At 36.1% G+C, this 16308-nt stretch overlaps 1 protein-coding gene across 1 annotated transcript in view; it reads left to right on the top strand.

The window, feature by feature from the left end:
• Positions 1 to 16308, top strand: part of SLC39A12 (solute carrier family 39 member 12) — a 39837-nt gene that overhangs the window by 2981 nt on the left and 20548 nt on the right. Inside the window, exons 4-9 of the mRNA XM_031066769.1 lie at positions 2319 to 2391; positions 3025 to 3200; positions 4300 to 4652; positions 7974 to 8255; positions 10785 to 10992; positions 12812 to 13014. Coding sequence (XP_030922629.1) covers positions 4383 to 4652; positions 7974 to 8255; positions 10785 to 10992; positions 12812 to 13014 — 963 coding nt within the window. The 5' untranslated portion in view covers positions 2319 to 2391; positions 3025 to 3200; positions 4300 to 4382. The remainder of the gene's footprint in view (positions 1 to 2318; positions 2392 to 3024; positions 3201 to 4299; positions 4653 to 7973; positions 8256 to 10784; positions 10993 to 12811; positions 13015 to 16308) is intronic.

Here is a 16308-nt window from a genome sequence, read left to right on the forward strand (position 1 = left end):
GTAAAAATAAAATAAAGCCACTTGTCATGTTGGTAGGGCTCGTGGAAATGCCCTTGTCATCTCAGAGTGAGTCCTTAATAGAGTTTTCCTATTCCTACACAATTTATTCATCAATCATTTGAAACCCAGTAAATTGCAGAGTGCAGTTATCCATGGCATTTGTGAATGGGCAACTTCCTTTTGTTCCCACAGCAGGTGTGAAGGTGGGAGAAACCAGAAAAGCTGCAGTTAGTCTTACTGGTTCACTTAAAATTAAAACTAACTAACTAATGCCCTGAAACTAGAGAGGCCTTGCTGCATGTTCTGTGTCTAGTTATGCCATTTCTAAATCGTCTTCATTCCTTTTCACTAAGACCATAAGTTGCTGCTGTATGAGCTTTCTAAATCATAAAAGATTGTATCTGTGGGTGGAAAAAAATTCATATGCAGTTGTCTGGGATCATGAATCTGGTAGTGAAATCAAGTTTTGAGAAGTTCACATTTTTTTCACTCTTCTTTTTATCTTATTTCTTCTTTCACTTTTTTTCCCTGGGTCATACACCTATGCCTGTCAGCAATTAGTTGCTTTCCTGCAAGTATCCCAGCATGGTAATTGTTCAAACTAATTTTAAAATATTGATTTTTTTTCTGAAAATTCTTGATCTCAGATCCTTACTTTAGCATGCCAAGGTATGTAAGTAAGTGTAAAATGAAATAATATTTTTTTAATTGTTTATTTAATCAGAAAATTCCTCCTACCTTTGGTTTTGCTACAGAGAGTCTGTTAGAATATCTGTTGTCATGTTAGAATGCTAATGTACTTCACTCTGAGTTACCCCAGTTCTCCAGTTCTTCTCAAGGTTTTCTTCCATGCATATTATCATTTTACGATAAATGGAGAGTCTCTGGCTTCAGAGTATTGTTCATGGAGTTTTTTCCACTTTATCAAAATTTTCCAAAAAGCACGCGGTAAAATCTGAGTCAAAATGTTAGTCTCATAACACAAGTTATGATATTAGTGATAAGTGCTTTGGGAGGTTTTAAGATATTAAACTGTATAAATGATTTTTTTTCTGTGTATCAGTAAATTTCTAATGGGCATCTAACTACACAGCTCTGCAATTGTTGTAGTCCCATTTGATCAGTTGGCACAGCTTTGGGATGGGTGAGTAGTGGGGGAATAATGCTGCTGCAGAAGGGCTTGGACAAAAGGCTTAGGAACTGATGCCAGCAATTACTTCAGAAGAAGTAATCCAAGTGCTCTGTAGGCATAATAGTTCTTTAAGGACAGTGGCATGACTGTGAAAACACAGTCTCAAGGGTATAAGCAGAGGGTGAGCCTTGAGTCACTGTCAGTGATTTTGCCACCACTGAGAAGCTCATTTCCAAGCCAGGAGAGGTTTGCAACACTTAGTCATTAAAAAAGAGAAGTGAATTCCCCTTTGAGATCAGCCATTGTAGCCTGTACCAATTATTATCTATTGTTTTTTAATGTACTGAATGTTTTCTTTTTTTTTACCATTGCTCTGTAATATAAATATTAAAGTAAGTTGTAGCCAGTATTATCATGCAAATCTCTTAGAAGCTTTCAATAGTTATGAATCATCAAATGTGTTTTTAAATGTTAGCTTTTCTCAGTAAACTGAAACAACTCACCCTCTGTTTGTACACTTTAATTAGATGAAATGAATTCTTAGTTTCAGTTTGTAATTATACACAAAACATCACATTATATACAGATAATCCTATTCTATGTTTGTTTGGAGATTAAGCAATCCCCAGAATTAAATGCTGGAAGCTATTCTCCCATTATCTAAGGAATTATTTTTATTAGTGGAACAAATCTGGACATGGTTAGCTTTGTTTGACAGAATAAATTGTATGAAAGCCAAAGGAAATGCATATTATCATGTGTTTCTGCTTTTCAGTCAATCTTATAAAAATATTTATATGAAAAATTTCTGTAATTCTTGTTTTTATAAAGTGGTATATTTAGAAATGTTGGTTTGATAAATATCTTTGGTAATTTATGAAATAAAATAAAAGAATATTTTAAAGTAGGACTGATTTTTAAAATACTCATCATCACACAAGAACCTGTACATGTAATTGTACTTTGTGTTTTTGAGAACATTTGTTTACATTTTGTATTTCCCTCAAGCTGGCGTTGTCAGTTGAATTCTTTTATAGTCAGCGTCAGTTGTCAGTTCTCAGTCTTGCTAATACAAGGCTGTTCCCTTTGAGCTTACCACCTTTAGGAGACATTACAGACATTTTAGAACCCTGGATATTTTGTTAATCTAGTTTTAAAGATAATTATAATGTTTCTATTACTACAGGCTTACTGCTTCACAGGGTTTGTTGAGCCAGCTGAGATGATAGTCCTCCATAGCAGCATGGAAGGTTTGGAAGGTGGGAGAATGATATGACTGGTGTGCTGCTGGTCTCTGTAGAAATCTGTCAGTTGTGACAGTTTTCACTAACTTCCAGTGCAGTAATATTGTAATAGTGTGGTGATGTAAATGTCAACTTCGTAACGGCGTCCCTCTGGAAAATCTGAGTGGGTGGACGACAATTTTTTTCACCACAGACTGAGCTATCCCAACTTTTTCAGTTGGTGGAAATGTGACACAGGATAAGTGGGGATGAAAGAAGCTGTTTTCTATGGGCAGTGTTTTGCAAAGAGAAAATATCATTTTTCTATGGATGTGCTTGAAAAGATTTCTATTTCTTTTGTGTTCTCATATTTTTTAAAAGTAGTAATATTTTATTGAAAAAACAAAATTAAAAATTAAGGTTTGTTGTAGCATTGATCAAATAATTTAGTAACACAGGGAACAGTTATGAGTGCTTGCATATATTATCCATCATAAAGAAATACATTCTTTAGTAGATTTTATACATCTTGTACTTCTAAAATAGACTGTTTACGTAAAAAGATAACTACTAGAAAATGTGAAATAAATTCAATAATGCAATGCTTAGAAATTGGAAGTACAAGAAGAACGTGTACTAATTCCTATCCACCTCCATTGTTACCTTAAGGGCAGCTCTCTCCATAGCAACTGAAAACTTTTCAAGGCAGAATAAACTAATCCTCTCCAGCTTCCAGAGCACCATCAAGGCATTTTAAAAACATTGGGCTTCCAGCAGCTAAATACTTCTGAGGATTCAGAAGGCCACAAAGCTAGATACTCAAGCATTCTTTTTCCCTTCAGAAGGTAAGAAAATAACATTTAGAAATAAATGCTTATAATATCCTCATAACAATGATACATATTCCTAACACTAAAATATATCTAAACACCAAAAGATTTCCTAATATCTAAAAACATACTAACTTTCTTTGGACTAAATGCTCGTTTTAATTCAGCAGTTCTTTTTCAATTTTAAATACTTTGTTAGCAAAGTTTCCTTTAAAATAAGATGTGTATCATATTGCAGTTCAAAGGAGATGAATGTGTATGTGGCTGTTAAACATGTACTTTACTGTCTGAATATGTATGTCACTGCCAGCATCTACCCATCAATAAAATCAAAACTTCTGAGGAAAACAGAAGTGAAACTATTTTATATTTCTTGTGCTTTGATATTGAGATAGATTACTGTGAAAGTGGAAGGAGTGGTTTATTAGGAAGGATTGTGAAGAAGAGAGATTTATAGTACAAAATGTCTTTTGCACCTAAAGTTAACAAGTTAAGCTTGTTTGTCTTGTTTATTCACTGAGTTCTTTGAATGAAATTATAACCTCAGCTTTGTAATTCCTCTGTCTGAGTAGCAATCGCTAATTTTTAAGTACATCCTGTTCCTTCTTTCTTTGTGAAGTATAGCTGGAGTTTAGTGATGTTGGTAAAGTGTTTTGACAATATAACCTGCTTTATATTATTGCTATGTAACATAATTACTGCACATTCATAATAGTATTAGACTAGCAATATTTATTTGCAGCTATTTTTGTTACTAAAAACCTGTTTTCATGATGAAATGAAAGCAAAAGCCATGGTATTTTTCTGTTCTTACTGAAAAGAATTAGTAGAGAATGCAATAACATAACACTGAAATGAAAGCCATAGACTTTATTTTTAAGAAGAGGGAAGGGCACTTTGAGACAACCTCTTATTGGTAATTCTAAAGAAGTTTTGAGGCCATAGTTGTCTTAGTTTCCTGCTGTTCTATGCTGTAAAGTCCTTACAGGCTCCCTGTTGTTCAAAAACAGCTTGTCACTGCAAATCAGCTTAGCCGACCAATTAATAAATCCTTTCGAACATATTGCATTCGCACTAATTAAAGGGTTGGGTTTTTTTCCTCTTTACTATTCAGATTCTTCAGGTTTCCAGTTTAAGCTGTGCAGCACAAACAACAATCCAACATTCAGTGCAGATCACACACTGCAGGAAGAGGAGATGTGTTTTCTGACCAAGCATCCAGCTCTTGGGGTGGTATGTTCTGCTTTCATATTCAGCGTGCTCATTGCTGAAGGACAGCCTGGGGAAGAGCATGGGCAGGATGGCAGCAATCCTCCCAGCAGAGGCTCTCTGGTGGAAGTTTTACGCATTCTCTCAGCTGAAAACACTGAGCTCCACATGAACCACTCACGAGAACTGGTCAAAATGTTACTGGAGAGAGCTGAATGCCCACAGCGGATTTATGGCATGCAAGAGGATTGTAATCTGGTTAGTGCTTCAATTAATGAGGGATATCTTTACAGGATCATCAGTGAGTTCTAACATTTGTTTGAGTGATACTGTCCTGAATATGATACCTAAACATGTAAAAAAAATTGTTGCAGCAAAAAAATTTGTCCCTGCTTTTTTTCAATTTGAGTTATTATAATTTTTGAGCTCATGAAGAGATATTCCAAACATGACAGACTGTCCTTTTAAAGTTCCCAAGTGTTTGTGTTCCAGCAAAAGTTTTTCTGCTGATACCTGGTGTAACAATAAAAGCATGAGCTTGAATTTGGGGCACAGGATTTCCACCATGGAAAGACATAGGTAAACTCTGGGGACAAGTTCTGCCACTTTTTTTGTTGTCGTATTTCATAAACATAAAATCCAGACAGGATTGTCTCAGATTTATGTGCTACTTCACTGAAATATTCAAGATTAAGGGGAGGGTTTTGTAAGCAGTTCAGGTCAAGGAAAACGAAAGGCAGAACAATGACTCTACAAATCCAAATTGAAACTGGAAGTAGTCCAGGGTACAGTTGCACAGAGGGATTGGTTGTCTACTTAAGAATATTTTCAGAACTCAGTCCTGATTCAATGAAGAAAGGACAGGGACAGGGTTACTGAGCAACTTGGCTAAAAGGGACGACAAAGGGCTTGGTCAGCCTTGGCTTTCATTACTCTGGCTCTGGCACTGTTCGGTGACCTACATACAGCAGTGTCACTTTATACCACACTTACGAAGATGGTCTGAAAGGTGAATGTTTTTACAGGGTGCTGTTTTCAGCAATCTACCAAGCCAATGAAGTGGGAATATTTTTATCCTGTGCAGTAGACAGCTGCTTACTTTATTGACCCTTTCTAAAAATGCTCCAATTTTTCATATGAACCCAAATGTGAAATTTCATACATAAATATTGTAGGTGCCTGTCATTACCTAAATGGATAATTTTTTATGAAGGAGATTATTCACACATGGGCAACGAATATGCATCAGATACATGCTCAGATTGAAAATTAACGTATTAAACATGGCTATATAGTCCTCCCAAACTACACAAAACAGGGGACTAAGTTTTTGGTTGCCCTTTTGTTTTTCTTCTCTAGTGGCATGGTTTTTTCTTGTATTTGTGATGTACTTCTGGAGAGCTTGCTAGTGTCCTTGGATGGACAAAATTGAAGGGAAAGTTAGCTGGGGCTTACTTGTCAGTACTGCTGCTCTGTTCAGGCTTCATCTTGGAAATTTTCTATAGGAAGACTTTGATGACTTTCACCATTTTCAGTATTCCTCAGTGTCACCTGAGTCAGAAACACTGCATGCATCCCACACTGTCAGTGTTTCTGTGCCAGCACCACAGGCATGTGGTTTTCTGTAGGAAATCCTTGAGAGAGACGTGGCATTTTCAGTCACAGGGTGCCCACTTGGTACTGTGCTGAAATAGTCCATGATGATTTAACAAGATTTGGTAAAGATAGCAAAAACTGTGCAAGAAGCAATACCCTTCAAGTTCATCAAAATTTGAAACAGAATGCCCCACCTTATATTTTCTTCCTCATACTTGTTGGGAATTGCTAATTCATTTCAGATTCAAATTCCCTTCTAAATCCAGGACTGCTTTATACCACATGACTTTGTTTTCAGATTCTTTTTTATTTTTGTTTTTATGATATCACTAATGGGCATTTAAAAACAGTGAAGTTTAATCCTTTCTTTAGACCCTCTTCTGGTTTGGTGTTATGTAGTGGCCCTAAGACTCTGTGGGTGGGGCCTGGCAGCTGTTGGATGGCATCTGACATTTCTTTATCTCCTAAGCAAACAGAAGTCATATATTTCTTGCATTGGTAAACAATTTTTTTTTTTTTAACTTCTGCTCACTTAAACTCAGACTTCAGTGCCAAAGTTCTGGGCTTCTTTTTTGTTTAGCTTTCCTAAATCAAGGACAGATGGTTATTCCTGTATAAATATTAGTAGCAACAAAAAACACCCCAAACTAAAAAACAAATGAAAAAACCCAACCTAATGACTAACCACTTTATATTCTCTTAATATCGCTTCAAGAGTCACTCACCATGGGCTACCCATATACTATGGAGTAACTGCATCTTTTACAATGCATCTGCTTCCTTGTGATTGGCAATTTTCTTTTCAGTCATCTTCCCTGCAAGAGCAAACAATGGACTCACGGATTGCAATTTATCCTCAGTGGATTTTAAAATCTTACAGAAATCTTTGAAAATCTTCCACTTCATGCCATATGTTTATTGTATTGCTACTGAGTGTTCATAAAGGCTGTTGACTGACTTGAGGTCTTTGGGACAGAAAAGGGAATAGACTCCTCCTAGTTGAAAAAGTAATTCTCAGAGACTGCATTAGGAAAAGTTAAAGGCCTTAATAAGCAATCAAGGCAGGAGAGGACACAGTGAACCATACTTTAATCTAGCTTATTTATGTATATAAATAGTTAATTTGGCTATTAATGCTTACAATTTTACACTTATTAAGAATCTGTGCTCAGATGTAAAGCCTGCACAGGGTGAATATGTAATTTCAGTCCCTCTTGAAATGCATTTGAAGGTCTAAATGGGGTTGAGACCTTGTGCTGTCTCTCTGCATTGGATCTTATTGTTGCAGTTAACAGAATTCATTGAGAAACATAAAAATAGCTGTGTGATTACAGGCTCAATTATGTCTCTCAGCAGTGCATTGAATATGGTATAACTTTTGTTTACATAGCCTCAATTAACTACAGTTCAGCAACTGTTTTTATCTTATCATGTAAACACATATAGAATGCACAGATGAAAATAAGAATAGACCTAGCCCTTATCTAATATATTTGTAACTAAATGTATAATCTGCTGAAGCCAGTAGAAGCTTTTTGCTCTCTACAATGATTGATCAGAATTATTCCTAATTGTAGGGAGTCTCAAACCACTAAATCATAGAATTACAGGATAGAATCATAGAATGGCTTGACTTTGAAGGGACCTTAAAGATCCTGTAGTTCCGTACCCCCTACCATGAGCAGGGGCACCTCCCAATAAACCAGGTTGCTCAAAGTGCCATCTCTAGGACACTTCATTTTCCTTAAAAATTAAAGGGGCTCTGGAAAAAAAACCCCATGGTGTGATCTTGCAGCCATAGAACTCTGAAGAATTACCTACACCCTCCTCCTGCCATTCTGTTAGCCTGCATTTGCGAAGTTTTGGGTTCAATCCCTTAAATATAGAGCTTGTATTCTCCCGTTGTCCTTCCTATCTGTATTTGCAGATGTCACTTGCAGGGTGTCACTTGAGTTGAATTTCCATTTATTTTTTTCTTCGCAGTGCCTTGAACCAGATGCTTTGTTACTGATAGCTGGAGGAGATTTAGAAGATCATCTCAGTGAAGAAGTATTTGAGAGAATTTCTCTTATTCTTCTCTACTACATTCTTCATCGTAGAGATGCGTGTTCTTCAGAATTCAGTTTGAATGATAAAGATTATAAATTTTACCTACAGAGTATGCTTAGTTTAAGACATGATGAAGACTGTTATTATTTTTCACGGAATGAAACTGAAGATATTTTAGCTGCAGTAAGGCAACATTTTAAAACTTCTGAAAACCAGGTAAAGAAAACATATGTAAAAATAACTTCATCTTTATTACAGGGATAATACCTTTATGCTAGTACAGAAACTATGCCAGTACCACAGTCCTCCAGAAAACTGGTAGGTGGAAGTGTACAAGCACTGGCTGAACACTGGGATTGTGTTGTATGTGCTGCTTAATGCTTTTCTTTGAATTGTTTCTAGCATGTGCCACTTCCACAGGGTCTGCTGTGAAGTGATTGGTGAAATATTGCACTTTAGGGACCATTCCTAATGGGTAATTTAGATGCAGTTGCTCTGCTTAGGGCAGATGGAAAACAGCACAGCTGTGAAGATGCACTATCTTGCACTTGGCTCCAAGTACAGAAAATACTCATTTCTGATATTTGTTAGCATAGATACACTACCAGTGATCTCTGAGATCTCTTTGAGATAGATCTATCTATAAGGATCTATTTGACATCCTTATCTCAAATAGTATCTATAAAATAATAGAATAATATTATAGAGTTCAAAGTTGAAGTATTTCATGGTATAAAGTAGAACAGATCCATTACTGCCTGGTATAGGAGAAATAATGAATTCTTTTGCTGTGATGAAATCCCTGCCAGGTTCTACACTTCCACGTCTATCCAAAGCTTGACAGAATGAGAATCAAAAGATATGATGGCTTCCTTCAGTAGAAACACATTTGTGACTAATTATCTACCAGCATGGATATGCATTGTAGAAAGATTGTTAAAGATAAGCTTAAATTTAAAGTTTAAAAAAAAAAGCATTATGAGGATTTTCAGCTAAGATCATAATTTCTAAGTCAGGGAACATGCTGTAAGTTTTCTCTCTGCTGTTTAGAATTCCTTATTTCAAATAGGATCTATAAAATAATAGAATAATATTCTGGAGTTCAAAGTCTAAGAAGAAACTTTTCCTTGTAATGGGCAATAAAACAGGTTTTAACCAGATTAGATAACTCCTAAAGTACAGGTTGACCTCCTGTTTGTAGCTCCTTAGATCTGTTCAATGTATTGAGTTAAATTTGGTTTATACAAAGCTCAAATTTTTCATTTCATTAGATTTTAATTTACAGGATGCTGTAGCAGGGTTTTCTGCATGAACAGAGGATGGGTAGGAGACCTGGCTGTGTCCAGAATGTTGAGGGCCTCCAGTTCCTCTCTCTATCTTCTTTGTGTGGTCATTTCCCACCATAAATTATTCATTGACCAGTACTTTTGGTTCTGAGTCTTGGTGAACGTGCCGATTTCCAAGGACTCCAATGGTAGCTGAGCAACTGTGAAGAGGCATTGGTGGGTATTTGAAATGTCAAGATAGAATAACAGCCCATAAAATGCTTTACTGAGGGTTCTGTTTGTTTATGCTGGCAGTACAATCAGTTGTCAAGCCTGTCCAGTAACTGAGACTTCATTCACTGACTTGAGGGAAAAGAGGTTTCTTTTATAAGAGGTACACAAAACATAATAGCATAATACTTGGAATCACAACACTTGAGTTGTAGAAAAGGGCCAATGGTGCAGGGTAGTCATAGAAGAAAAGCATTTCTAGTGGCTCTTTGTATGTTTTGGTTTCACAGAAAATATTCTCTTCTTTAGTCACAGCGCCTAATGTCTTGTTTGAAATGAGAGATTAAGTTTTGGGTTGTGAAAATTTTAATGTATAGTGAATGAGCAGGAAAAGAAATGGCAGCCCGCTCTCTGAAGTGTTTATGGTCTACATAAGGAGAGATGAGTATGTACGAAATAAATGACTACTGTACTGGCTCATCTAGCTGACTTTTAAATTTTGCTAATATTAGTTTGAAAAAAATTAAATTAATTATTTTTTTATCTTTGTTGTTGTTTCATTCAAACCCAATTATTTGCAGTGAAAACAAACAAGAAAGGAAAAAAGGGAAGAAAATATGAAAAGGGGGATAAATTTCCAGGCAACTGAGAGAGTTTGCAGACCTCCACACACATGGTTCTATACCACTGACTACTGTTTTTATTTGGTCACCCAGCAGGAAAGTCACCCTTTATCAGCAAAATTATATATTTCCACATTGTCCCCAGATAACTAATCGATAAAAAACTATTGATTCCATTGAATAGGTCAGGAACTAAAAACATTTAAAGAATTCTTTCTGAAGTTTGAGATGAAGAGTTACAGTCTGTATTATTTGAGCCAATTTCTTGTGCCTTAACAAAAATTCATCCCCTTTCTTCCACTTTCTAGAAGTAGATGTAGATGTAATTGAGGAGGACACTTGGAACAATAGAAACAGCAGGAAAATAACACTAAGCAAAAATAACTGGAATGAGGAACTGTACTTTTTCCCCATTAGACACAGAGTAAATGTTCAAGATTTTTAATTCTATGCCCGTTCTCCTGAAAATGTCCTTTGATTAGCTGTCCTGCTGGCAATCACAGCTTAGCATTTTTTCTACTCTGGCTGTCTATGAAATTGTTCTCCACAGTTTCTCTTCCTGTCACTTTGATTATTTAAATGGAGGTTAGCAGGGCTGTATTCATGCTGTTTTCTCCTGATTTCAGTGTGTTGATGTGAGCACTCTGGAGAAAAATGCTGATATAACGGACAGAGATGGCGCTGATGAAAACACTCTTCCACGCCTGGCTGCTTTAATCCTTACTCTGGCTCTCCAAGGAGTCTGTATGGGGAAAGCAAGTTTGCCTTCCCCAGAATTCTTTATAAAATATATTTTCAGTTCTCTAAATAGTACCACTGAGCTCCAAGTGACAGGTAAGCTGGAATATGCAAAGTTAATTTTCTTCAGGAAAATTTATTGCTGGACTTATCAGAAATGCTACTTAACCATAAATAAATAGAAGTATAGGAGAGCTCTAACTGGTCCAAAATTAACAAAACAAAACCCCCCAAACTAAACAAAACAAATGCCAAGCTCTCAGCAGCAGCAGCAGCTATTAATTTCTGTAAAAGGTTGAGCCTGCTTGGCAGTTTAAGAAGCTACACCATCAATTCAGAGGCCTTGTATGGATTTAAAAGGTTGTTGTAGGACATCAACTTTTCCTTTTTTTGTGGCAACTGCTAACAGCAACAGTTTACAAGCTTTTCAGAGCACTTTTTAAAAGTTACATTAAGTATGGGTTAAAACAGATTAAAAAATTGAATTGAGCATAGGTAAAGACATTTTTAACATTCATAGGTTACACTGAGGTACATTGAATCAGAAATAAATACTAAAAAAATAATAATCCTTAGCCCCAAACTAAGATTGTATTATAGATTGTATTTACAAACACTGGTTTGGCAGCAAAGCTCTTCCTTTAAAATTGCCCAGCCAGATCTTGTAAAATAATTCTCACAAGAATGGATGGAGCCATCTCAGCACAGTGCTACTAAATAGCTATATATGGTGAAATCTGGGCCCCAGTGAAGATAACAGCAGGACTGCATGCTTGGTGGAGTTAGGATGTCATTCAGAAAATAAAAAAATATTCTTAACCAGTTTGTTACAGAGTAAGTCTATTTTATGTCTAAGCTCAATTATACTGTCCCTTTAAATTTATTTAAATTCTTAATAGTAACTTCAGGAAAGAGTAAAAATGTGAAAGCATAGAAAAAGAAAATTAGATTTTACTGCATTTAGGAAACAAATATACCTGCAAATACAGCTCCATTCAGATCTGTTTGTTTAAGTAGCCAAAAGAAAGTAGTGAAACATCTTATCAGAAACTTTTATGTGAGATTTACCATTAAGACTATACTTGCATTTGCATTTTCTGAGCAACAAGATTAAAATAATAAAGGATTATCGTGTGGAAACATTCCCATTAATCTAAATTTCTTTAAAATTAATTTGTGGACCACTTTTTAATAGACAAATTAAGGTTTACAGGAATTATCGCTATGGCTTCATTTGAAAGCACAGGGGTGAAGGAAGGTGATAAGGAAGATAGGATAGAGCCTGCACCTCAAATAACCGGGCATTCCATCAGCAGAAGCACCCATTGCACCCCGGCTGTGTCATGAGGTACATGTGTGCATGATCTCACATTTGGATTAGGGATCCTGGCTCTCTCCTTCCTGTTTCAGTACTGTGAGCAGGCATCTTCCCAGTTAATCAAAGGAGAGAAAAAATTCACTGTCCTGTGCTGCACTTCTGAAGGACAGCACAGCATCCTGAAGATTGATTTCAGGACACCCTGTGGAGGATGTGTATCCTGATCCAAATACCTGGCTGTGGCAACTTAGTGTGGAGTTCCATTTACACAGGAAAATTTTAAGAACAGTGAAGTTATTTAACAATTACTAGATAACTTTGTCAGAGATGCTGATTAAATGAAAGATGAATTGCCTGCCAGTCATATCTGAGTGCGACATGTAAAGAGGGAAAGGCTGAGGATTTGGGTGTCTGGAACTTCCAGAGTTGTTAAGCAGAAATTGCCTCCAGTACCAAACTGAGAAAAGAGTATTAAAATGAGGAATTGAATCAATGTTGTAACAAACAAAAAAGAAAAAAATATTATCTTTAAAATATTTTTTCTTTTAAGTGTGCATTTTCGTATGGTAACATATCTGTTCTCTAATTAATTACTAGACCTAGAACAACTACTCAATGTGCTTAGAGTCAAAAAAACCTGCACTGTAAATGGACAATTTCACAGTCACAAAAGAAGACGTTACAGTTTGGCAATCAGAGATATTGGAAGAAGAAATACTCCAGTCAAAGGAAACCATACAAAAGGAGATTATCTGAAAAGCTATTTTGAAGATCGTGAAAGGAACACAGATTGGGACCAGGTTCATTTATTTTTGTGTTATTATGATGTTGGTGACAGAATTTCACTGACAGAAGTTTAAATCGATTTGCAAATCATGCAATATGTCTGAGATAAAATGTATTAGTTTCAAAAAGGCATGTAGATAAGGATGAAAATATATATATTTATATAGCTATATTTGTTTAAATATTAATTGGGAAAAAAACTTTGTGGATGTTGAATGTGCAATTAAAGTCACTGGGACGGGCTAGCAATGGTTAGTGTTACCTGGAATCAGATGTTTCTTCAAGACTCAGAGGAGTGGGTTAACATGGCTTTGATGTTTTCTTACAGTTATTAGAGATTTCTTGTGGTTTTATATCACAGAGTTTCTAGGATGCCTTAAGTGACCTGGTAGAAAGAGGGACTGTTTTACACTAAGGAAAACAAATTCAATTAAAGTTTCTCTGTAAGTTGCTTTTAAAAGGCTTCTGTAAATTGAAGACTGGACATTTCCAAACTCTTTTCATAGCCATTTATGGAATCCAGAGATCTTCTTAAGAAAGTATAAAGGCTGTTAAACAGAGCCTTAGGTACTCCAAAGTATCTTCTCTGAGAACTTTGAAGGACACAGGCTTATTGCAGGTGATTTTATCCTTATCCTAAAAATTTGAAAATAAATAAATTTTGTTTATAGCAATGATCAAGATGGTAGCTGACTTCCATCCTTTAGACTGGGTATCATTCCATAGACCAAAAAGGAGACTTCAAAGCATATAATTGGTATATATTTTGATGTATACATTTGAAATATATTCTTCAAAGAACACTTTTCTATTATTTTCAACCCTTTACCATTTATATTAACTCAGTGGCAATGTTTCTTCTCGATTTAGGAGAACTGAGTGATGTGCAATTGACTTTTTCTGTGTGGTCATTTTATGATGGGGAGCTGAGACAAATTTCATCTGGTTAAATGCTATTCTGATAGATATTTATCTCTGTAATTATATTGCATTTGAAATGCATACTCTATCAATGCCTTTATTTCTTTGCAGCTGACCACAAAAAAGGATCATGCTGATTAGCATGATCAGGCTTTTAATGGGGTCTCAAAATAATCTTAAACTAAGGTCATTTTAAATGTGTTTCATATGAATTTTAAATTATGAAGGACAGAAATCAGTAGTGATTCTATCTGTAAAAGAAGTAAAATTCTCCAGCAACTGAAGTATTTTTAAAGCTCAGTTTTTTGAGTTCTTGAACTTCTAAGACTGACTGTAACTCAAAGGATAAGTGTGCAGGGGCATTATCTGAGTCTTAGGAGTCAACTGAGAGCCAAATATTCTGTATATGTTAAAAAATCACAAAGAAACATCTGGACAGAAGATAATTGCTCTTCTGTATTAATTCCTAGTTTCTAAGGGGTTTTTTCCATTTATGTTCTTTTCCTTTACATATTCCATTAGAACACTTCATGTTTCACTGCAGTGTTGCTAATTTTGTCTCCTGATAGGTTTTCTGCACCTATGATAGCCATTGTGCATTAGTAGCCAATTCTGCTACATACAGGACATTGACTTGTCTAAGGCTTGTGTTTGCTCACTGCTTTAAGATCTGTAATTTAATTTTTATATAGGAATAATTATTTGAAACATTACCACAAAAAAGAGTCACTGCTTTCTTTTGAAGTCATTATTGTCCCTACAATTACAAATGTCTATAAAAAAGTAAATAGTAAGTAATCTAATATGATAAATAATCTTACATTCCATTAAACTATGTCACATCTATGTATTTATTTATTATTCCTCATTAATCAAACATGGATTTTGGAAACCCAAATCATCCATCCATCCATCCATCCATCCATCCATCCAGTTTTTCGCATGAAAATATGCAAAATCAATGTGCTTATTTCTTTGTTATCATCCTTCAGGATGATACACACATAGTTGCTTTTCTAATGGAGACATTTCTCTGCCTCCTTATGTAAAAAAGCTTTAAAGGCTGGGGCTTGCAACTAGAAAAGATGCAGGTCCTCATGCCCCACATCTTACAAGAACATTTTACTCAATAAACCTTAACTCTATTTTTATGTAAGGATGGACAATTTCTTTTTACAGTTGATATTTTGCTTTTCATTGAAAATTCGTGGTAATAAATTCACGTTAAAATTTAGGTTCATCTTGGACCTCATCTTGTCTGTTGCACTTTTCAAAAAAGAACCAATTTCAAAGTCAGATCAGATTTCACAAATCCATGTACAGTTGAATTCTGAATGTCTCCAAAAACAGAGTTTATACAGTCTTTGAGAAACCTGTACCAGTGCTTTATTGCTTTCCTCTTGATGGCCTTATTTATTATAGCATATTGGAGTTTTTTATTGCTGCAACTAATACCTTTCACCTCTTGTTCTTTTGCTGTATGCCTCTGAAAAGATTCTGGTTATCTCTTCCCTCTAAACCACCTTAGACAGTTGAAGACTTAAGATAGCCACCAACCCTTCTGTTCCCAAACTGAGCAAACCCAGGTCTCAGCCTCTCCTGGAACATCATAGTCCAGATGTGGACTCCCATGTCCTGAGTTATGGGCAATATTCTTTCTCCAGTACCGGCTGGCTCTGCTCTTTCTAATGCAGCCAGTGTGCAGTTACTGGTCACTGCCACAAGGGCACACTGGTGGCTCATGTTCAAGTTTCCTGTCAGGAGCCACCCCAAGGGCTTTTTCTGGAAACCTGCCTTCCTTCTGGCCAGTTTTCCCTAGCCTCCATTGATGCATGCAGCTATTCTGTGTGAAGTAAAATAAGTTTGTCTTGGCTGATCTTCACTAAGGGCTGGTCAGCCCATTTTTTGTCTTGTCAAGGTCCCTCTAAATAGCAGCCACACCCATCAGCATTCTGACTAGTGGTCCCAGTTGAGTTTCACCTGTGAATGCCATCTGGTACACTCTGTTCCATCACTCAAGTTGATGGTGAAGGTATTAAATAATATAATCCCTGCTCTGACTGGTCAGCAGTGCTACTCATAACCAGCCAAAATCCTAGTCTTCCAACTTGAAACGAGATGTCAGTGCTCCCTAGTTCTAGAGGCAGTATCACTGCCTAGAACAGGCAAAATTAAGGCCTCTGCCAATATGGTAGCTCCTGAATTGTCTTCATGCTCTCCCTTGGCCTGAAGGCAGAACACACTCAGTCCAGGCGACAAGATCACCCGTTGTCCTGAAGACTTGAATGTGGTTTTCAGAAAAAACATATCAGTGCTCAATTAATTCATTTTCTTAGTGAACCATAAGGCATATTTTACTTCACTAATGGATGAGCAATAGCAGGAAT

The sequence above is a fragment of the Geospiza fortis genome, unplaced genomic scaffold, assembly GCF_000277835.1.
Source record: "Geospiza fortis unplaced genomic scaffold, GeoFor_1.0 scaffold138, whole genome shotgun sequence".
Classification (NCBI taxonomy): Eukaryota; Metazoa; Chordata; class Aves; order Passeriformes; family Thraupidae; genus Geospiza; species Geospiza fortis.